Source organism: Diabrotica virgifera, chromosome 1, assembly GCF_917563875.1.
Source record: "Diabrotica virgifera virgifera chromosome 1, PGI_DIABVI_V3a".
Classification (NCBI taxonomy): domain Eukaryota; kingdom Metazoa; phylum Arthropoda; class Insecta; order Coleoptera; family Chrysomelidae; genus Diabrotica; species Diabrotica virgifera.
Window position 1 is genome coordinate 112,372,557 of NC_065443.1, and position 24,567 is coordinate 112,397,123.

At 32.6% G+C, this 24,567-nt stretch overlaps 2 protein-coding genes across 5 annotated transcripts in view; one reads left to right on the plus strand and one right to left on the minus strand.

The window, feature by feature from the left end:
- LOC114344203 (protein kinase C-binding protein 1) overlaps window positions 1-6,625 on the plus strand; it is a 120,679-nt gene extending 114,054 nt beyond the window's left edge. For both annotated transcript variants that reach the window (XM_050658878.1, XM_050658881.1), the window contains one exon: window positions 458-6,625. In XM_050658878.1, coding sequence (XP_050514835.1) covers window positions 458-682 — 225 coding nt within the window. In that variant the 3' untranslated portion in view covers window positions 683-6,625. The remainder of the gene's footprint in view (window positions 1-457) is intronic.
- LOC114331172 (alpha-1,2-mannosyltransferase ALG9) overlaps window positions 3,282-24,567 on the minus strand; it is a 43,172-nt gene continuing 21,886 nt past the window's right edge. Inside the window, exons 6-9 of one of the 3 annotated variants that reach the window (XR_007700279.1) lie at window positions 22,908-23,238; window positions 21,465-21,648; window positions 14,333-18,238; window positions 13,481-14,074 (exon numbers count right to left, since the gene is read on the minus strand). Coding sequence is in view for 2 of the 3 variants with exons in the window: in XM_050658923.1 (XP_050514880.1) it covers window positions 17,884-18,238; window positions 21,465-21,648; window positions 22,908-23,238 (870 nt within the window). In the remaining variant the exon portion in view is untranslated. Of the gene's footprint in view, window positions 3,377-13,480; window positions 18,239-21,464; window positions 21,649-22,907; window positions 23,239-24,567 lie in introns of those variants that run through there. The other 2 variants (XM_050658932.1, XM_050658923.1) reach the window with 2 other exon arrangements.

The window sequence follows — 24,567 nt, forward strand, 5'->3', positions numbered from 1 at the left end:
TATAAAATGGTATTTTCTTTGATTTGCATAGTCTTATAAATTGTACAGATTATATTCGTAGATATTTATATAATTCGTAAATAATTTTTTTCGATTATAGCGCTACCTATCGACAACTAGAATAAATGTTATAAATGTCTGTAATCACGGACGTGCCTTTTTTTCTGTCACATACAATTTAATGCGTTAGAAAGAAATCGAAAAACTGTGACGCACTGAAAGATGCCTATGAGAAAAATAATACTAAATGGCTTCTAAACAAAGAACGAATTGACAAATTGAAATGAAACTTCACATACGTCCATATGAAGAGTGTGCCATCATAACAAAAAAAAATTAGGCTAGTAGCGAGGCCTTCTCTTATCGAACCGCAAAACTTATTGAACAGACTAGTAGTGTACTAATAGCTTTTTTATTGACTTGATATAACATTTTAAGATTCTCTTTAACTTTTTAGGGTATATCTGGACTAACTTTTGTGGAAACAACTCCCGGAAACTACGAATTCATCGGTAACAACTCAATCAGTTTGTCTGGTAACAAATTGTATACAAACAACACATCTATAGCCAACTCCAAATTCAAAGCAATTCCAGCGTCAGTTATATCATCATCTTCGACTACATCAACAGTGACTTCAGACTCTAGTAAACAACTGGCATCTAGCAGTAGTAAACCGTAATCGTTAAGGTATAAGTAGAATCGTTGCTTCGAACAGAACATACAGTTTTGGTTTATTAGGAATAGGTTTTTACATACTTTTATGATAAACTGTGTTTCTGATTATTTTTATAAGCAAATGAAACAATGAACGTGATACAAATGAGTGTAATAGACATAGTAAACGAATTGTGTAAATTTGGTGTATTTTTCTTTTGAATGTTTACTATTATTAACTTCAGGGTGTCCCAAACAGTTTTACATACAAAAAAATAAGTACAGTTCATATCAAACCCTTCTTTCAGTGCGCCATAGTTTGTCGAATTCGTTCTAACGCATTAAGCTCGAAGTGACAGTAGAAAACGTACGTCCATGATTATTATACATAGAACTTCGAAAATTATGTATTCTTTGATGGGTATTTCCATATTAAAGCGACTTATACTTATTAATGTATAATTGGTTGACAATTACAATACTCCAAATAGATAACCAATCCATGATGCGAATAAAGATAATTTGACAAAAAAAAAAAACAATCTATCGTGACAGTACTTTCACAATGTTAACGGGTAAACTGACAATTGTAATAAATTGTAGGTTAGAATTTTTCAACGACGTAAATATAAATATTTTATGTCATTGGTATATTCGGACATTGTATAGTTAAATTCTACTCTATATTTATTTTTTCCTTTAACATTTTTAAAATCTTACACGACGTCAAAATTAATGACGCACAGAAAGAAGGGTTTGGGATAAACAGTAACTTATTTGGAACACATGTAATTTTTACCCTTTAAATACTCGCATTGATTTTACATACATAAGTGCTCGCATCGCGCCTCACAGGCACCAACGTTTAGTATTATAACTACAGTCGGAAAAATGAAAGATAACGATCACATGAATCACTTAGTTTGTATTTTTGCTTTTTTTCTATAGCAAGCGTTTGTTATTTATAGAAAAGACAGCAAATACAAAATAAGTGATTGATGTGATCGTTCATGGGTAATCTTTCATTTTTCCGACTGTATGAATGTTTATAATTTCAATGTATTAGTGATTTATTTTGCTTTTATACAGTAAAAATTGACCTCTTTGTACAAAATAAAATATTTTATTTTTCAAAAAACGTTACAACAATAAACAAAAATAATATAAGAAAAGAAACTAATACCTAATTATTGTAACATTCAGTAAAGATATTCTTTACATGCTGAGGGTAGACATGTTTCTGAAGTTTGAACATATTTGTTTGAATTGCCGATATCTTGATCTCGGACAATGTAGCATCTTTTTCTTTGACCGGTGGTCGGCAGTTCATCTACTTCCGGCTTTATCTCTAACGGTTCATAAATTAGTCTTCTAGGACCTAGTCTAGTCTAGAAGTCTTCTAGAGGTTGCGGACCATTTTAAAAGATTTTTATGCTCTTTTACTAGCTCCTTTTCTAGCTGTTTTAAAAAAAATCTTCTCTTCATCCAGGGACTTTCATTATTATGGCTATGAATGATACATCCATTTAGAGCAAATGTTGATCAAGTGGAAAAATAGAACTATGGTTTTTTTCACGAGCATTTTTCAGTGCGTCACAGTTTTTCGATTTCTCTCTAATGCATTAAATTGTATGTGACAGAAAAAACGCACGTCGCTGATTACATTTCGTCGGTGACATTTATAACATTTAATCTAGTTGTCAATAGATGGCGCTAATAATATAATATCAAATAATATATTATTCTATATAAAAACAATTTAATCAAAGGTAATACCACGAGTCCTCTAAATTTTATCGATAAATTTTTTTGTTTTCACGAAAACTTCTTTATTTGGTAAAATTACGAAAACAAACCGAATGATAAAATCACGAGTCCGAAGGACGAGTGATTTTATCCATTTCGGTTTGTTTGAGTGATTTTACTCTAAATAAAGAAGTTTAAGTATGAAAACGAAAAAATTTATCAAGCAAAATTTAGAGGACGAGTGGTATTTGGAAAGATTATTTTGTGAACCAATATGTATTATTAGTAAATACGGGCATCTGTGAAATATTTTTAAGACAACTAGGATCAATGTCTTAAGTAGGTTATAGATAAATTATTTTATGATTTAAAAATGAACTAATTTATTTATTATATTGTTAATACATAAAAAAATGTTTAAATCGAAAATGAACAATTATTATTAAAAACACAATTTTTATAACTAATATGAGATTTTCCAATGTCGTTCGTAACGTATTATGTGAAATTTAGGGTACCTTAAGTTTTATCAGGGAAGAGACTGTTTTATCAAGGAAGAGGCTGTTTTATCAGTATTACACTCAATGATTGGCTAGAACAACGCGTGGTGATTGGCTGAAAAAGCAAAAACGTCAGAATTTGACAGGTGAAAAAAAATAATCTGTACAATTTATAAGACTATACAAATCAAAGAAGATACCATTTTATAAATGCAATAAACACAATTGATTTGTTTTTATACCAAATTGCAAATAATATGTAACAACTGTCAGATTTAACTAAAATGTCATGTTAGAATAATTGTCATAAATGTGTATTTATCAAGGACTAACCTTTTTTTCTATCATTTGTGACGCACTGAAAAATGCTCATGAAAAGAACCATATATCCACTTTATCCACCTTCAACTTGTCCGTTGTATCCACTCGTCCCCGCCAGTTGTATTATAGAATAGAAATATGCTTCATTGTCACTGAAAATTATACAATTTTATGGACAACGCTTAACATAGAGTAAAGAAAATTATAACAAATACAATTTTCTGAAATTAGATAAATCGTCAATATCAAAAAATACAAGTTAATAAAGTAAGGCAAAAACAAAAACCAATATATTGCAAAATTAATATTAATTGCAAATTGAACATAATAAAATACAAACATAGGAACGAATAAGTTTAAGCTGCTGCATGTGACACCCAAATATACAGTCCGACTGCAGTCATTTTTTTTCTTAATTAACTTTCTAAATGGGAAATGATTTTTTTCTTAAATAGTTTTAAAATTTGCGTTGTCCCAGTATAGAATGTGTCCCATTTATTAGGATGGGGCTATAAAAATATGGATTGTTAAGTGGTTTTATTACCATATTGGTACTTACAGGTAACAGTAACATACTGTAAAACATTTTGGGCACCTTATAGGTTATAATTGATGTGCCAAAATGATTTTTTTGTATATACAGAGTGGGCCAAAGAAAAGAGTCCACCCCGATATTTGGCTGTATTTATTAGATTTTAAGGAAATGACGAAACAGGTCGATTTTTGATCTAAGGGGGACACATTTTTACGGTACATACATGTCATTTGTCAACCCCCTCCCTTCTACTTCCCCTACCCCTTATTTTTAAATAGGAAATAGGGGTCGTGTGCTAGGTCGTTTGAAAGATCATTTAATTCTCTATTCAGTAATATAAACATTAACATAATTAATTATACAGTTATAATTAATTATAATTAGTCTAAGTTATACTTCTTTACGATCGAGGGTGAAATTTTATACTTGCCTGGCGCATGCGCAGACAGACAGTATGTAGTTCATTGCTTATCTTTCAAATTATGTATGTGTCAGCGCAAATAAGTCATTAAAAGAATATATTAGTGTTTTTAGTAAATGTATTATTTATTATAATTTTTGTGTCTTTGGATTTGTCTTCCTCGGGAATAAAATATTTTATAATAATAGTAAGTATAATATTTACTTTAAATTTTAAAGTATTTTTATATCTCATTTGGTCTATGTCTATTGAATTTGTTAGTATGTATGAGAAATCTTGTAAGCTGTCAAAGCAAAGGAGGTTTAGCTCGGTGGTAGCGCGTTCGAACGGAGATCGAGAGGTCCCTGGCTCAATTCCGTGTGTTATCTAACTTTTTTTTTTATTTTTAATATTGTTTTAGTAAAAATTTTTGGAAAGTAGTAAGTAAAAATTAGTTTTAATCTTTAAATACAAATAACCTGTTGAAAGTATATTTATTTCGTTGAAATCATATAATAGAAGTATAACTTCTTACGTGCGTACAAAGTGCACACACATTCTTTTTTTTTTTTTTTATTAAATTAATTGACGCAAAAAGAAGAATGCATGTAATTTATTTAATTTAAAATACATTCTACTGCTGTCACAAAACAGAAATCAATGTTTTTTGATAAGTAAACATTGCTTTTCGCTTAATTTCAATGTTCAAGCTGCCAAGAGACAGATGGGTGGCAGCTTGAACATTGAAATTAAGCGAAAAGCAATGTTTATTTATCAAAAATCATTGTTCTCTGTTTTGTGACAGCAGTAGAATGTATTTTGAATTAAATAAATTACATTCATTCTTCTTTTTGTGTCAATTAATTTAATTAAAAAAATTTTTCTTGGACACCCTGTATAAATAATTATGTTAATGTTTATATTACTGAATAGAGAAGTGAATAACCTTTTAAATGAGCTAGCACACGACCCCTATTCCCTATTTAAAAATAAGGAGTAGGGGAAATGGAAAGGAGGGGGTTGACATACGACAGATGTACGTACCGTAAAAATGTATCAAATCAAAAATTGACCTGTTTCGTCATTTCCTTAAAATCTAATTAATACTGCCAAATATCGGGGTGGACTCTTTTCTTTGGCCCACTCTGTATATAATTTTTTGGTTATGTTGCATACATATTTTAAAACATTTTGTAATGAATAGCACTGTGTCCACCTTCGCAATACCAAAGTTTCCAGGTATTTTAACATAATGTGGTTTATTTGGTATTTTCTATATGTACCGGTATATTAGGCGTCACGCCCTGCCGGTAAGAATATATGGAATGGAGGCTATCACCAAGCCTCAAGCTCTGTCACACTGCTACACCATTTTGTTTTATATACAAAACAAGTATCTGCTGTCTTCTGATATTTTTTCGTTATACATCGCTGCTTTTTGATCATTACTTGTATGGACATAGAGTAATATTCGCCTTAATACAGAAAACGTATGTTGTCCTATTTCAGATATACATAACTTTATTCGTATTGCTACTCTTTTTTTTTTTTTCAGAAACCGTAGGAGCTTTCAGTATTGTATTTTTAGTTGTGTTATAGCCTGCTTTATATTATATCACTATCTACTTTTTTCCATTTTAAACCGGGTGTCTATATATTTTATATTTCATCTTGGACGTCTCATCTTTGTCCGATTTGTGCTTTAATATGGTACACCTGACTGTGGTTCCATTCCTTTTCTTTATATTCTTTCTTCAATATTGTTCATGTGTCATTTGAGGCGAGTGTCCTGTTAGGAGGCATACAGTGACTCTCAGATCATTCGTATTCATATCTAGTAGATATTTGGACGTTTTCTTCAGAAGTTCATCTATTCGAATATTTAAGACTCAGTTGTTCGTACCAATAGTTACGTTTCGTCGGTTCCACCGAGTGCAATATTGTTCTTTTGGCTTTGCTTCTCCCCTGGCAAGGAAGAACCTTCATGAATATGGTTGAGGTAGTCTACATCGCCTTTGTTATGATTAAGCATACTTGGCGTTGAAGCTTATTGAGCTTCTCTTTGGTGATTTTTTGTTGGCATTTAAACCACCATATTAGTGCGCCATACGTAAAACCATAAGTCTCATTTTTAGTTCAATTTTTGAGGATGCATTAAATAATTTTGAAAAACTAGATAGTTTACTATGTATATAATTCTGCAACTGTAAATTATATTCACAATATTTTTTTTGAATCAAGTAAATGTCACACAGAATTGATCTGATATTTTTTATACACTTTTGATTTCATTGTATGTAGTCTGTTGTTTGTATATATTGATATATTCATAAATTTTGATCAGACTAATCTTAGTGCGCATGCGTGAGAAAACTGTATAAATTTAATACACCTTAGTTTTTAATAAGAATTAACTGCTATATTATGTATAAGTATCTTACTTATGTAGTAAAGATTTGTTTATTAGTTTATTCTTTTATTAACTTCCAATGTATACTTGCTTATCATGCTCATAGTTCTCCATTTCCCCTTATTCTTACCCCCAAACATACTATAGTCCGTCCCACCTTGACTTTACAGTATAAGGAACATTGGCAATGTAGTTCTTATGAGAGAATTCTTATTTATCAAAAAGAATTTGTAATCAAACAGAGAGATTAAATTAAAACTATTTTACATAGGCAATCTACAATTTTAGGATTCCTATGCGTTTAAGTTATTTGATATACTACAATTATTACGCATATGATTCCTAAAATTGTAGATTGCCTTTCTAAAAAAGTTTTAATTTAATCTTTCTAATGTTCGATTACAAATTCTTTTTGATAAAATCAGCATCACGGTTGTATGTTCCTATACTGTAAAGTCAAGGTCGGACTTACTATAGGAACAAAATTTTACGAAGAAATACAAATATATGGATTGGCGAAGACTACACAAAAGAAGTCACGTGGAAGAAAGAAAAGCATTGGAACCATAACTAAAAGTGACTATAGTCTATTTTTAAACCAAGTTTACTCCACTGTTATCAAATTTTGACACTAATCACATTTATAAAATTTTGACACTATTGGCATTTGATAGGTTAATTAAGTTATATCAGCGATTTTTTTGTATTTTCTGCGTCATTCCTTTAATTTTTAGATTTTTAGTCTGTTTTTATATAAAAAAAACAGTATATCAGCGATTTTTTTGTATTTTCTGCGTCATTCCTTTAATTTTTAGATTTTTAGTCTGTTTTTATATAAAAAAAACAGTTGTTTTAGAACTCTTTAGCGACGTATTAGTATAATATAATATTTATGGATTACAAGGATTACCGTCAAAAGCCAATATGATCAACCAAAAAAGATGATGTATTTTTAGTTTACTCCTTTTGCTTTAAAAACAAAGCTTAGCAATGAATGTATACACCGTTCTTAGGCGTCAACGCCCTTCGGTAGGGATCTATGGAGGAGTATCACCAAGCCGGAAGCCCTTATCCCTTCCCGTACCGCTCCTCCATAGGCCGATCAGACGCCAGTTTATTCCAGACCAAGCCGTAGACTCTATTGAGTTTTATACTACGGCGTTGGCCTTTTATAAATTTCATGACCTAGCTGAGGCTCGAACCAGCGACCGCAAATCGCAAATCCACTAAACTTGTCGATCGACTGAGCCCCAGCTAACTGGACCGTCAAGACCGGCCAAGCTTAGCAATAATGGATGCAATTATCAAAATTAATAAACGATTTGTAGAAAACAAAAAATTTACAAAATAAACGACGAAGACAAAAAGAAAAATGGAAGAACGATCTGCCGAGACAAGCAGCTTCACAGAACAACTGAAAAAAAAAAATACAGTAACTTTAAAAACTAGCAAGACAAAATGAAGTTAGAAGAGATACACAAGAACTTAGAAAAGAAATGGAAACAAACATTAAAGCCAAGATGAGAATAGAATAGGTTATAATGAAGTTTAATATAAAACAAGTGAAAATACAAGAGATACATAATAATTACACAAAAAAAGTGTGTCAAAGAGTAATATGATTGGAAAGAGTTTGTTTGTGTATTAACAGCGAAAATAACGAGACGTGTTTTAAATATAAATCAAGCAATATTCAATTTACAGACCTATCTTACTACTGAAAAGCCAATGGGGACTCTTTGCAACCAGTTAAATATGTACAGCTGGTTCCTAAAAAAACTGATACGACTCTTAAAGCGTATTTTGTAGAAAATTGAGCAGTGTATTTTGAAGGATAAATACTTATAATTTACATACTGTCACTGCTAAATCTTAAAATTTGTCAAATAACTTATTCTGTTCAACCTCAAAAAATGGCTCCACATGCTAGCAAAGAACTATGAACAAGAATTATAACGAAATTAGAAGATGGTTGGTCACCATCTGCCGTAAATAACCATTTTAACGTAAGCAGAACAGGGACGTATTTAGGGGTTGGCGAAAGAGGCGCCCGCCAAGGGCGCAAGAGTGAGGGGGCGCAAAATTAGTGGAAGAAAAACTTTTAGGAAATCCAAGATTTTAATTTTATAAACTAAGCATTTTTCATACTTTCGATGAAAAAATATGATGTCGTATTCTAGCAAAATTAAAAAGATATGATAAGATAATCGAACATGGCAGGAATTTACAACGGCGTACAAGCTCACATTGGCAACATCAATGACTTAGCTAGATTTGTGCCATGTGCCGCGCACAGCTTGAATTTGGTTGGTGTTCATGCAGCAGAAGTATCCCCAATGATGATCACTTTTTTTGGTATTGTACAGAGTATATTCTGTTTCGCCAGTTGTTCAACGATACGATGGGAATGTTTTAACAAGTATTTGGGTAGCACTCTGAAGGGACACAGTGACACACGATGGTCTTCACACAAAAAGACAGGCCATCACTTCTATTGAGAAAAACATTATGGGATTATACACTGCTCTAAAGGAGATTACCAACAATCATGAATGGAATAATGAAACGGGTTTTGGGGCTTCAAGCATAATCAAAAACATTGATTTTAAGTTTATCTGCCTGCTCTATTTGTGGTCTGAAATATTAATATCAATTGATTGTACAAACAAGTCATTACAAGCTAAAGACACGTCTCTTGACATTGCATCAAAACTGTTGAATGGCATGTCCAAGAAGCAGGGCCGCCGAGAGGGATGAGCGGGCCCCGGCAAGAAGTGACGAACGGGCCCCCGACAAAAAGTGAATAGCGAAAAAAATTGTTTAACTTTTACAGAAATAAAATTATCAATAGTAAAAATATGTAATACATTGAAACATTTCAAATATAAATTTTATTAAATTTTGATTATATTTATAATAGTGAAAATATTTATTATACAGGCCCTTTTCGGGTTTTCTGATTAAAAAAGATGTCTATAACTTTCGAAAAATCGCATGATTTTACCAAATCATTCTCAATGCACAAAGTTGATAGGTGAGTTAATCAATCCTGTTTCATTGTAGATATTACAGCATTCTTTATGCGGGAAAGAAAACTAAAGGATATTTTCGCTTTTGCGACTGTCACCGGCAATGTGCAAAATATTTTTAACGCAATAACGACACTAGGAAATAATGAATCTAATTTGAGATGTTTAATTTTATTAAGTAAATCTATTGGAGAAATTGCAGGGAAAGGTTCAAGGAAGGCGCAGCATAGGTAGAAGAAAAATGTGCTGGCAGAGAAATCTCAGAGAATGGTTTGGATCCAGCTCAACTGAACTCTTTTGGGCTGTAGTCAAAAGTTAGAATAGCAATGATGATTGCCAACCTTCGTCGCAGAGATGGCACGTAAAGAAGAAGATTGGAGAAAGTTGAGATTTACCAATATTATCCTTGTATATCGCTCTCAAATGAAAAATTTCATCTATCAATTTTTCACTGATGTCTTCTTTATAAAACTCGTGCACTATATCAATTTTTTTCTTACTATTCTCGTCATCGTCATCTCGGAATGTCCACAAAATGTTAAATAGCGAATGAATTTCATTTGCCGCATTAAATATTCTGGTTAAATTGCTTATTACTTGACAATATTAAATAGTTCACAGCGAAATATTGCGTCGGGCTCAAAATTATCAGTCTCATCACTACTAGGCCGAGGCAATCATCAAAAAATCTTACAGGCTTCTTGCGCCGTTTTCCTTTATTTTATGTAAATTCTGGATTTATTCCATAATTGCTGGTAACTAATTTAGATTCTTCAACAATGGAAGACCTAATCCCTTTAGATTCTGACCCTTTATATCCTTCAATCAATTTCTGATTTTTTGTAAATCTTCTAGAAACCCTGATATATTTTTAATCTCTATATCCATAGTTATCTGACTGTACTGCAGCATTTAACTTCTGTGATTTATTGCTGTTAAAATTTTACACCAAATCAACTAAAGGATTAATTAAACGTATTATGGACATAAAGTGAAGGGCAAAAAAAACAGGAAAAATTACGTCTTTGGTCTGGTCGACGCCGGGCCCCTTACATCGCCGGGCCCCGGTAAAATGTACCGGCTGTACCGCCCTCTCGGCGGCCCTGCGAAGATTAAGAAACGGCGTGATGATGGTGTGGATGATATAATTTCCAAAGCTGTATCAACATGTGATGAAATTGGCATTGAGAGTGCATTTCCAAATAAACGAACTAAATATTTTATAAGTAAGTAAAATAAATAATGTTTCAAAAATGCCTTCTTTATTGTTATTGGTTTTTGAACCCAGAACTGTGCCTAACACATTTTATTACAGTCCCACTGCATAGTGAATGTGAATTGTGGTTGAAATTAATGGGAGTCTCGTTTTTTGTGGGAAGGGGGGGGCGGTAGCATTGAATTTCGCCAAGGGCGCAGGAATGGCAAGATACGTCCCTGAAGCAGAACAACAGTTTTTAATATTAATAAAAGGTGGAGATAACAAGAAACTATCGAAAGAAAGCAAGGTTCTGGAAGACCAAAAATATCTACCGTATCAGTTTTTTTAGGAACCAGCTGTACATAAACGTGTGGGTGATGCATTGTGTATTAGTGAGACAAGACTCAGTCAAAATAAAAAAAGAATGTGTGTGTACTTTGTACGCGCGTAAGAAGTTATACTTCTATTATATGATTTAAACGAAATTAATATACTTTTTATTTATATTTTATTTAAATATTAAACTAATTTATACTTACTACTTCTCAAACATTTTTATTAAAACAGTGCCAAAAATTAAAATAATAAAAGAATAAAACACACACAAACACATTAAAAATGCCACAAATGATTTCTGAACATTAATTGTCGGAAATTTTTTTAACTAAATACGTATTTTCTGAAAATAAAATTATATAATAAATATACTTACAATCATAAAATGTATAAAAAAAATAAAAAAATAAAAGTTTTTATTGGGATTCGAACCAGCTATCAGCGCGGTTGGTATATTGGGGTTCATTCGCCTTAAACGCTTCGCCACGGAGGCAATGTGTCATTATGTGCGAAGATCGACTAACTAAACGGATTAAGCTTTTGACATTTTTTAATTAAATTAAATTATTTTGATTTTGAATTGAAAAAATACAACAAAACATAGAGTAAGAAAAAAATATATTAGGTGAACATTGATAGAAATTTTGATTGTAATCAAATTATGTAAATAAAAGTATTACATACTATGTATTTTGGTAGGTTCAAATAGGTAGGTACCTATGATACATTTACAATTATTACGTACCTGTTGCTTTTAAAAACTATTTAAATGTCACTACAATTATAAACTTTTTTGTTTCTGTCCTCACAACAATAAAACTAATATATTATACATTTGTTTACCTTTATATTGAACAATTATTTATTATTGACAGATCATTTCAACACCCAATCAGAGCCCGTATAACGACTAATACCATACTGTCGGTGTGCGCATGCGCGCAGATCAATATAAATTCACCCTCAATCTCAATCACGCCTAAAGAAGTATAACTTCAAAAAAAATGGAATATCTCGGGACATATTACACGTGGAGAGAGATACAACTTGTTCCAGCAATGCAAGGGAAGATCCAAGGAAAAAAGAAAAATAGGGGGATGTAGAATGTCATGGCAGTGCAACCTGAGAGAATAGTACGGATGTACATCAAATGATCTTTTCAGAGCAGCCGTCTCTAATAACCGAATAGCTAAGATTGCTGGCCTCCGTTGGCGAGTTGGCACTTGAAGAAGACACATCTAAGGTAGATAAAGCTTTACTGGAACACGTATTTTGCATATACTTATCCAAAATTTTTTTCGCGATTATACAAGAGCTTATCTCTGCTATTGGGACCGTGCAAGTTCGGAAGAGCGACACCTAGTGTCATAGCTCAGCAACATTTATAGCACTTTTAATTATATTGGCCAATTATATTAGTCCTGGTTACTGGATAATTGTCAAGGTCCAAAAAAATAAGAAGAAAAAGTAAGATTGAGGTTATGTTATTAAAAGGTAAACATTGTATGTAGTAAATAACTAATTATGTTACTTACTTCTTCTTTATTGTGATGTAAATCCACTTTCCTCTTTGTATTAATTTGTGCTTAGAAGTTGAAAACGAATAGAACTTTAATTGACAATTTTTTGTTGTATTTTTACAATTTATAACACAGCATTTGCGAAATCCCATTTTCTTCAATGACAGTAGGTATGAAACATGAATGCATGACAATTTCAAATTGACAATATGAATTATTTAAAGGAATATGCGAAGAAAGTTACAGTATTTCTCATGATCATCTTTCAGTGCGTCACAGTTTTTCGATTTCTTTCTAACGCATTAAATTGTATTTGACAGAAAAAAAGGCACGTCGGTGATTACATTTCGTCGGTGACATTTTTATAACATTTCTTCTAGTTATTCTAGTTGTCGATAGATGGGGCCATAATAAAAAAATATTTTTTTTTAAATTAGATAATAATATTACAAATATAATCTGTATAATTTATAAGACTATACAAATCAAAGAAAATACCATTTTATAAATGCAAGAGACACTTTTGATTTGTTTTTATTCCAAATTGAAAATAAAATGTAACTGTCAGATTTAACTAAAACGTCATGTTAGAATAAATGTCATAAATGTGTATTATCACGGACTTACCCTTTTTCCTATCATTTGTTACGCACTGAAAAATGATCATGAGAAATACTTTAAAAGATTTCTCCGCTATTCACGCACGATTGTTTCTCGTATCCCGTCCAAGTACTTGCACACAGCGAATATCGAAATATGTAATATAATAAAAATGATAGGCCGTAACCCTGAAATCGCGATAATGCTGGTGATATAATATAATAAAAATCACTGTCGAATAACATTTATTAACAAAACATACAAAAGTTGTATGAAAAAAAAGTAACAAAAATTGCACATAACAATAATTTTATATTTACCCTTCTTATTAATATTTATTTTCAATTATTAATCTCATTCAAAGCTAACAGTACTTTTGAACTTATAGTTCACATTTTGGTACTCTATAACTCTGTCAGTCTTTTAGAGCTACTTTTAAAAAAACCATTATACATTTGGGTAGCCTAAATATTAAAAAAAATGGTGATATCACAATGGTAAAGTTCTATAACGTACGTAGCAAACGAAAATATGTTTTATTGTGTAAAAGTTGGAGTGTGGCAAGACGATATACTTCATTCCACCTAGCTAGGTAGAGTATTTCAACGAATCAGTATAGATCTAGTAAATGGTACATGAAGAGGAATGGTACACGAATGGATGAAAACGAATACCAAAGGAAACACTAAAAGGGCAATCAGAAGGTAAGAGAAAACAAGGTAGACCGAGAACAAGATGGGGAGAATGAAAAGACATAAAGCTTAGAGAAAGAAACCTATAAGAGAACCTATGGAATGACCGGATGAAGTGACGATTAGAAATCTGAAAACGGCGGAGAACGCTATAAATCGACATGTAGTAGTAGATCGTTTAGATCAATTGTTAGCAGCCAAATGCTTAACATACATTAGGAAGAAATATAAGCCACACACTTTGGTTTCAAAAATAATTTTGACACGAAAAGCTAACGAAATGTGTATTTCAGTATTTCATCGATTAATGGCTTTTGACGACGTGCCATGGAACTCGATTTTGCCATTGGTGTTTTAAAGATGATGGAAAAACTATGAATAATGATACCAAAACACAAATCCTGTGATTTAAGTATTTCCACTCATACCAGGTGAGAAAGTTTACAGAAATCGCATTGGTACACTAATATACTAAAATATATATAAATATAATATAATAAAATAAAGGTTGCTTTGACCAAAAAGAACTAGTTGACAACACTTAACAAGAAACAGTAGATCCAGTTGGAACTAAAGAAGAATCGTTTAAATTAATCTTTTGTCAATTGGTTGACTCAAAGCATTCTCATAATACTGTGATAATTGACATTTAAATCCTTGTTGGCCTTGAAATATTTCTATCAAACCTATTTTTATGATTCTCTTCCTCTTTTGCCTCGCTTGCTGAATGAAGTATAGAGCTCTGTATTATCCAGTTCATTATTGTTACACTATGTTATCATATTTATGTTACAAATCAATCTACATTTATAAACTAATTAGAGATAAACAGAGTGTTTTGACAATAGTCATCCATAAACAAATGTATTTGGACCATTTGAACACTTAACTTGATTTTTAGCCCAGTCGGGATAGCATTTGACCTTGCATTACGAGCTGCCCCAGATTTTATTTTTCTAATCTTTAGGGGGGGTCAATAGTAGTATAAATTTAAAATCTCGACTGAATTTGACCGTTGCGTTAGCCGCCATCTTGATTTTAAACGAGAACCGTTTTTGCTCAATATCTCCGCCATTCTCAACAAAAAGTGTAGAAACTGAAATTGTTGAAAATGCGATTTTCTATAATTTCGTTGATTAATAATTTTTTTCGTGCGGTCGATATTTTCTGAGTTATGGGGGGAAAATAGTGACAGTTACAGCAAAGAATACAGCACCCCAGCAGTTGGGTGCTGTATTCTTTGGTTAGAGCATAATTATTGATTTATTGAATTATCTCGTTTATTATTAGTTTTACAACAAATCTGAACCTATATAAAAATCAAGAGAATTAAATTTTGTACATTTTTGATCTCTTTAAATTTTTTGATAAAATCAATATTTAAGGTAGTACGTATGCGGTAAAGTAATTCAGTAATTATGTTCCCCCCACCACTTTTTACTATTTTCCCACTTAACTCGGAAAATATCAACCGCATGAAAAAATTGTTAAAAAGAAATTGTAGGAAATCATATTTGGAACAATTTTAGTTGAAAATGGCGTAGATATTGAACAAAAACAATTGATACAAAATCCATCAGGTCTTACGCTCGCGCCATTACCGCATACGTACTACCTTAAATATTAACTTTAGCAAAAAAATGAAAGAAATCAAAATTATGTAGAATTTAATTCTCTCTATTTTTGTATTGGAACATTTTTGTCGTAAAACTAATAATAAACGAGATAATTCAATAATTATGCTCTAACTGTCACTATTTTCCGCCATTACTCGGAAAATATCGACGGCACGAAAAATTTGTAAGAATAGAAATGATAGAAAATCATATTTTCTACAATTTTGGTTGTTATACTTTTTGTCGAAAAGTTGAAAATGGCGAAGCTATTGAGCAAAAACGGTTCTCGTTTAAAATCAAGATTACGGCTAACGCAACGGCAGAATTCAGCCGAGATTTTAAATTTACACTACTATTAACCGCCCCCCCGTCCCCCCAAAGAATAGAAAAATAAAATTTGGGGCAACTCCTAATGCAAGGTTAGGCCTGTTATTCGTCTAACCCGACTGGACTATTTATAAATATTTGAGACATGAACTAGGGCAGCTGTTTTTGGTGTTTTAGTGTCGTAAGTAATTAAAATGGCGAATGGGCCAATTTTAGATCCAGAAAATTCGAAAATGGACAAAAGAAAATCGTCGATCATCTTGGCAAGAAATATCAAGCCGTATTGGGCCAAGAGGGACTCTATTATCATGGAGGACAGCTTGCTTAACGAGTATTGGAAAATGATGACGCTTCAGCGGAGAGAACAATTGGTGAATCAAAAGAGCAGAATAGCCGAAGTACTTCGTCAGTTACACGACAGTCCATTAGGAGGGCATCTTGGTGTAAAGAAAATCCTTCAGAGAATTCGGGAACGGTTTTATTGGATGAATAATTCCAACGATGTAAAGGACTGGTGTAAGAAATGTACTACTTGTGCTACGAGTAACGGATCGTACCGGAAAATAAAGGCTCCTATCAGAAAGTGAAGATGATTGTAAGTAGGTATATGTTGGTCGTAATAGATTACTTCACAAAATGGGCCGAGATCTACGCTATTCCAGACCAGAAGGCCGCCACTATTGCAGATGTGTTGATCAAAGAGTACATCAGCCGATTTGGAGTGCCTTTGGAGATCCATAGTAACCAAAGAAGGAACTTCGAAAGCGATGTATTTCAGGGAATCTGTGATAGACTAGGCATAAAGAAGACAAGGACTACAGCTTATTACCCGCAATCGGATGAAATGGTAGAGCGAATGAATAAGACAGTCGGCAAGTATTTGACAAAGATGGTGTCCAATCACCAGCGAGACTGGGACCAATACCTTCAGTTCTTCGCAATGGCCTACAGATCACTGTTAATGAATCAACGGGCCAAACACCACCGAAAGTCCTATTTTCACATTTTTCTATATTATTATTTCAAATATAAATTTTTTCATATTTTCACTCCATAAAAAGCGATTGTAGATGTGTGGCAACAGTGTGAATGTATATAAAATTGCATATCTTAATCCCTGCGTTTATAATCAATTTTGATCTGAATTTTATAATGAAGTATTCTATTTTTTACAGTCGAATCTAGGGGCAATACGTAATCTGTTTTAACAAAATGTTTATTGCAGATACGTGCATTTATTGTTGGCACATATTTATCCCCTCTTATTGCTACAATCCACTTTTTTCTCATCAGAATACAGTGTCCTGATGTTCTCGGTGAGCCCAAATGCACAGCACAACATTGAGGGATTTTATTTTCTGAAGTTTAATTCACACAGCGAAAAAATATGCAATATTTACTAAGAAATAGATTGATTTGAAGTGTTGACGTAAGTTAACGTGACCTCCAACTACACGAGCGCCACCTACTTTGAGCTTTTCAGATTAGCTGCCATTGGTCCGTTTCCACCTTCAGATCGCTAGCGACCGTATGAAGAAACGGCACGATATGCAAGCTGGTGTAGAATATCAAGATGACACCATTTTTACAGTAATTATTCAAACGACATCCTGTCGACCGCGTAGAGATGAAATAAACTTACTACAATTATATACTGTCTCGTGGAAATTAAGCAAATGTATGTCCTGAAAATCTTAAACCTTTGACCAACAAGAAACATTACAGCCAAAGAGAAACCTACGAACAAAAGTGAATAGAATAAATGGCATGATAAATAAAATAATTTATGAATTGAAAAATTATTTTAATTAATCACTTACAAATTAATAGGAAAAAAATTGTTTCTCCTATATTTCGACCATTCATCAATTTTATTATCAAAGTATGAAGAATTGAGATTGCGAAGCTTACCAAAATGAACATTATAAATTCATAACATATGTGGTACTATTGTCAAAACACCATAATTATCTTTTAGCTTCTTTTTCGCTGTTTGTTATTTTATTTTTAATCTAGTCGACTGCAACAGACTAAAGTTGCTAAAAGTGACATACCGATCAGACCAATACAAAATATAAAACGACCTAAAAAGTGGATGCGATTTGGACTGGTTTAGGAAACGATGAGTCTTAATCACTTTCCATCGGTCCTTCTGGTTGGCATAATTGGGCTCCAGTGCGGTTTCTTTGCCCAAGTCGGTGTCCACGAGAAAGTGGCACTTGTTAATATCGAAGTAGAGCTCGGGAGCTTCTCGATTTTGGTCGTTGAAGTATTCGTGGACGATGCTGGTAGCGTTGTCGCCCACTGAGTAAGGCGCCGGTAACATTCCGTCAAATTCTGACTTTATAAATCTAAAAAGTGATGGTATTTTTTGTTTAGTATTAAATTTACAATCAGCTTCTGATAAAACTATAAATACAATTGAGTCCATGGTTCTTTACCCGTACGTCATTAATACCTGGCGAGATAAAACACATACTTTTTATCATTGCCTTCCACGCATGAAACTAAAGACAAACCAGCAACCTCCTGTTATTAAGTAAAAACACATGGTATTTTTATGAACGCTCTAGACTCCGTATATCGAAAAGAGATAGGTACAAAAAAGACGCTTGGAGACGTTTTCAGATTTTAAGTACAATTTGTGACGTTTCTGGTTTGTTTACTTGTGACTGCCAATTTGTTGGACTTTTTGCTGTTTTTTGTCCTGTTTTTGCATTTAGAAGTTATTTATATTAAACAAACATTGGTTTTCATAAATAATTTTATCTACGACTGATACATAATATATGTATTATAATTGTGGTGTTTGCAATATAATGCCATATAATAATCCCTTAGGGATTAATAATGCGGGATTAATAGCTATTAATCCCTCTGGCACAACAATCACAAAATTCACCACGGAAACAAAATAATCAACCTCAAAAAGTGTCACTGTCAAACGAATAGTTTGACAGTTTTGACAGTTTGTGTTGAGATGGACGAAAATGAAGAATCTTTTAATTGTACACCACCAGAAATTGTAGAACTAGCTACAGCAACAGCATGATAAACAGTAATGTACCATCTTCTTGTTCTACAGCAATCGAGATCCCAAATATTTGTATTAAAAACTCTACTAAAGTTAATGATGATTCTCAACCAATTCAGTTTATTAATTGTACTATTACTAATTTTAATGTTTTTAACAAATAAAGTTGTTCATTAAAAATCTTAAATTAATTAATTTGTCGTAGATAAAGTAGAGTATACTACTCGCAATAATGGCTCTCATTCCCTCGGAATGTTACTCCCTCGCCGCTAACGCGGCTCGGTTCGTAAATATTCCTCGGGAATAATAGCCATCAATATTGACTCGTGGTATAATCTACTATTATATTGAAGTTTGAAATTTTATGGTAAGTGTATTTTATTTTGCCATTAATTTACATACAAAGTTAATCTCATACACACAGTTAAGGAATGGTGTTGTTTAAGTTTCCGCAAAAGTGAAAAAAATGACAAAAAGAAAATATTTTATTGAATTTTTATAAATTGTTTTATCTATTAATTCGTTGCAGACATATTGTGGACAGCCTTTCTTTTTAATATTAAGTTGGTTTAGAATGGAAACGTTTGTCCTATGAGCTGTCCAAGGTATGCGCAGCATTATTCTCCAGCGCCACATCTCAAAGGCATCAATTTTTTGGCGCTCGCATGCGAGAAGAGTCCAAGTCTCTGCTCCGTATAGAAATATTGAGAATACAAGAGCATTCACCAGTCTTATCTTGATATGTTGAGAGATAGATCTGTCTTTCCAAACTTTAGTTAGGCGACTCATCGCATTTTTTGCCATACCAATACGTCTCCGAACTTCTGCTTCACAGTTACCATCGTTAGTTATACTAGACCCGAGATAGATAAAGGTGTTTACTATCTGGTATTCCTGTAACATATTAGTCAGTTGAATAGTGTCGAATCTGTCGACCACCATTATTTTTGTCTTAGCTTTATTGATTTTCAGACCAACTTTATTGCTTTCGTACTCAACTCTTCGCAGAAGATCAAACATTTCTTGCTCATTTGCTGCTATAAGTGTAGTGTCATCGGCAAATCTTAAATTGGAGATTTTCCTACCAGCTACTGTTACTCCACCGGCCCATCCTTCTAAAACCATCCTCATGACATGTTCACCATAAATGTTAAATAAGTAGGTGACAACACGCATCCTTGTCTAACACCTCTCTCGGTCTTGAGTTGGTTTGAGAACTTATGATCTAGTAGTACTGTCGCTATATTGGACTGGTATAGATTTTTAATAAGTGTTACCAGGTGCATTTGTGCGCCCATTTCTATTAAAATTGACCACAGATTTATCCAGCTTACACAATCAAATGCCTTTTGGTAGTCAACGAAGCATATAATCATAGGTACTTGAAATTCTCTAGACTTTTCAATGAGTTGTCTCAGGTTCAGGATTTGTTCCCTTGTACCTTTAAACCTTTACAAACCCCGCTTGTTCCTGAGGTATTTGGTAATGTAGATAGGTTTTTAATCTGTTTTTGATGATATGCAACAAGATTTTATATATAAATAATATACGAGAATGGATATTCACACCTCGTCTAATCGGCCATTCTGTGATACGTGTTTCGCTATTTTTAGCTTTTTAGACAGAACTTGCTTGAAATACGAGGCAACGAAAATATTCTTTTCATATATGAGTGGTTAATACACAACCATGAAGTCATTCACAGTCTAGTGCAATCTGGATTTTATAGAAGCTTGACATTAATCTGTTCCTTTTCTTTAAGGGCACTAGATAGCGCCTGATATGTATTATATTTAAGAAAACCAGCCAAATAGAACTAGTTGTGACTTTCTACTTTGAATAAAGTATGAACATTTTAATAGTTAGTGAAAGATGCTAGGAATAACCTTTTATTCGGACAATGCATCTACAGTTCACCCTTGAAAACACTAGATTTTGCACCCTTTACGCAAGGAAAAAACGTTAAAATGAAAATAGATTGGATTTCTTTTGGATTGGATTTCCTGATGAGAATTTAATAACTCGAAACACGTGTAGAACAGCGTTTCCCAACCGGTGGGTCGCGGGCGGATTGCAGGTGGGTCGCGGCGTGGCTCTTACAGCAACTGAATAACGTACATATATATCATCATGGATGGGAGATGGGTCGCAAATATGAAAAAACATCAGAAGGTGGGTCGCCAGACATAAAAGATTGGGAACCACTGGTGTAGAACAATGGTGGGGTTCGGATTGAAAGGAAATGTAATCGTCCATTTTCATTTTAATGTGTTTTCTCTGCATAAAAAGTGCAAAAAATAGTGTTTTCAAGGGTGAACTGTAGATACGTTGTCGGCATAAAAGGTTATTCCTAGTATCATCCAATAGCTTCTAGTAAGCTTTGAATTTTCTGTTCAATACGGCAACTTTTATGTCTTTATTTTCACATTTGTAAGAAATTGATGCTACATTAAAACTATGTTTGTATTCCATTAAGTATTAAGTACGCACGCGTAAATATTTATGGTCCCTATAACAGTAAATGTTTGTAAAAGAAATTTTACCTAATATTCCAGTTAACATTTGGCAGAAAGAAGGAACTGGGATATCTGTGCCATTCTTTTCCATAACAAACATTAATCTGAGCTCTTTCGGAAATCTTTTGTTCCACTGGATACTTATTTAATTCCATCATCAAATCGATAGATGCGTGATAGTTTCGATAAAGAGATAGTATTCTGGATATACCTAAAACACACAAAAATTTCTCTGAAGGTTTCAAACTATTATAAGAATGTAGATCAAGAAGATTTGAGCCATAGACATATATTAACATGTACATTCCGCGCGTATACTTAGCGTATGTTCCGCGCTTCTTGATGACAAGATTTCTTGGACTGGTTTGATGCTATCTCTTTCTAGCACATTGTATCGAGAAACTAACATAAAACTAAGTAGAGGTATATGCACGGTAGGGGAGGACTAGTGTCGCAGCTTTACTATGTGTAAGAGCGAAACAGCACTTATCCAAAAAAAAAGATGGTGTCGTCACTTCGCTCAACTAACAACTGAAAAAATCCCTCACACTGCATCAGTAAAGAAGTGTTGTCCATCCACTATGCTGGATCCTAATTGTGATGCCAATTGATAGTTTAGTTTTGTGAAATTAATTGTTGGATAAAGATCTTACGTATTGTATTGTTCACTATATTCTGACAAGAAAATGGGGAGGGTGATTCATGGCTAAGAATCTATTTTAAGGGCCGGTTGTTCGAACGCTAATCAACAATGATCATTATCAAATATTTAATTACTCTCACCAACTGTCAATGTCAACTTTGTTTGGGTTGCTGAAAACATAATTGATTACAATTATGAAATTACTTAATAAATAATGTTAATAATTGTTATGTTAATTGATTAACTAATCTCATAATTTTAATCAATTATGTTTTCAGCAACCCAATAAAAGTTGACATTGACAGTTTTGGTGACAGTAATTAAATATTTGATAGTGATCATTGTTGATTAGCGTTCAAACAACCGGCCCTTGTAGGTGCCAATTGTTAGAAAATTCTACAATTCCAGCGGCGTCGGTATTTTATTATTTTTATAGGATTAAATTATTTTACTAGAAATTAATTCCATCATGATCTGTAAGTACCTTTGTCATGCTTTGAATTTCATAATTACCCAAGTCTTGCCTTACTTAAGGGAATGACGTTATCATAATATACGTGATATACGTATATTATATACGTGACTTAATCCAGTTAATCATCACAGCCATAAAAAAACAGATAAGAAAAAGACAGGACAAATATATTAAAAAAAAGTAAGAGAACGCTATAGCAAGGTTAAGTTCGGTTTTTTATATACATAATGTTGTCAAATTCAGCTCCTCAAAAATATAAACAATCAAGTTAAAATATGTTGACCCGGCCGACGAGACAAATCGTTTTTAATTCTGATTCGTGTGTATCTAAGGAATAAAATAATATACAAACCCAGTAAAGAAGTCAACAGTATACTAATAAACATTATAAACATAGTCTTATCCAAGTAATGTGTCCCTTGAGGCATTTTCTGCAGGAAGTTCAAAATTCTAAACCACAATTTTTGGATTATATCAACAGTGATGGCTCCACTAAGACAAATCAGGGGATACACCGGATAAAGGAATCTTTCTTCTTTGTGTTCTTGAATCATAAAAACAAGAAGCCATAAATATAAAGGACTCAATGACAGCCAGTATGGTAGGTATACTGTGCATTTATTCTTAGCTGGCACACAGAAGTAGTTTAAGGTTATTGCTATAGGACTCAATAAAGCGAAGATCTAAAAAGAAACAAAAATTCTGGTTTCAATATTAGTCGAGGGCAGATCATACAGTTTATCCCAAACACTTCTTTCAGTGCATCATAGTTTGTCGAATTTGCTCTAATACATAAAGCTCGAAGAGACAGAAAAAAACGTAGGTATTAGGTCTGTCCGTGATTATTATACATAGAACTTCGAAAATTATGTATTCACACTGAAGGGTATTTCTATATTAAAGCGACTTATACTTATTAATGTATAATTGGTTGACAATTACAATACTCCAAATAGATAACCAATCCATGATGCGAATAAAGATAATTTCAAACAAAAGTAATCTATCGTGACAGTACTTTCACAATGTTAAGGGATAAAATGACAATTGTAATTCGAGGTTAGAGATTTATCATTAAGTAAATATAAATATTTTATGTCATTGGTATATTCGGACATTGTGTAGTGAAATTGTATTCTATACGCTGTGAGCTCGTAGGTAGAGGGGATATTTAAAAGTTCGTGAGCGTCAGTAGTGACAAGTCAGTAAACTTTTTCTGGAAATTTGACATAGATGTCAAAGTGATTAATTTAAAACATTGAAATTAAAAACATTAATAGGAAAAAATATTAGTTGGTCAAAGCTGTGGTGTATATTTTTACCTTAAATGTAAGTTTTTTTTATAAATAAGTTTTTTTAATATTTCGTAATATGTAATTATAAATTAATCTAAGCGCCATCTACACGATAATTGTGAAAGTATCCGACGTAAGAAATTAATATTTCATCAATAGAACGTCAAAATGATTAGCAGAATCTTAAAAAATCGATTACAAATTAATTACTTCTTTGCGTTGTAAAACTGACGCGATAAAAATTAGATAATAAATTTAAAAATTTTCGGCGAAAGTTGCATTAGTAATCCGCTAGTTATAGTCTGGGCTGATTATCGGAGAATAGGCCATTTTTGGGAAAAGTTATTTACCAGCAATTTTATTGCTGGAATCGAATTATAAGATCCTATATATTAATAATATAGGTATGCAAAGTCCTCAGATAGTGTGCTACTTTTTTTATAAACAAAATGGCGCACGAAAATCGTGTTTTTTTCAATTATTGCTCTATAACTCCGAAGATTTTAACTTTACAACAAAAACACCTAAATAAAAATTCACCGTGATTAAATTCTGCACAGAGACGCGTTTTTCCCGATCTGCTCCGACGAAAATTTTCCTTGGAAAATGCGGGTTTTCCCAACAAAATCTTTAATTTTCAAATAAAGTTTTAGATAAGTAATTATCTACCAATAATTAAATAATTTGGTGACTTAAAAGCTTTTTTGGTTTAAATTA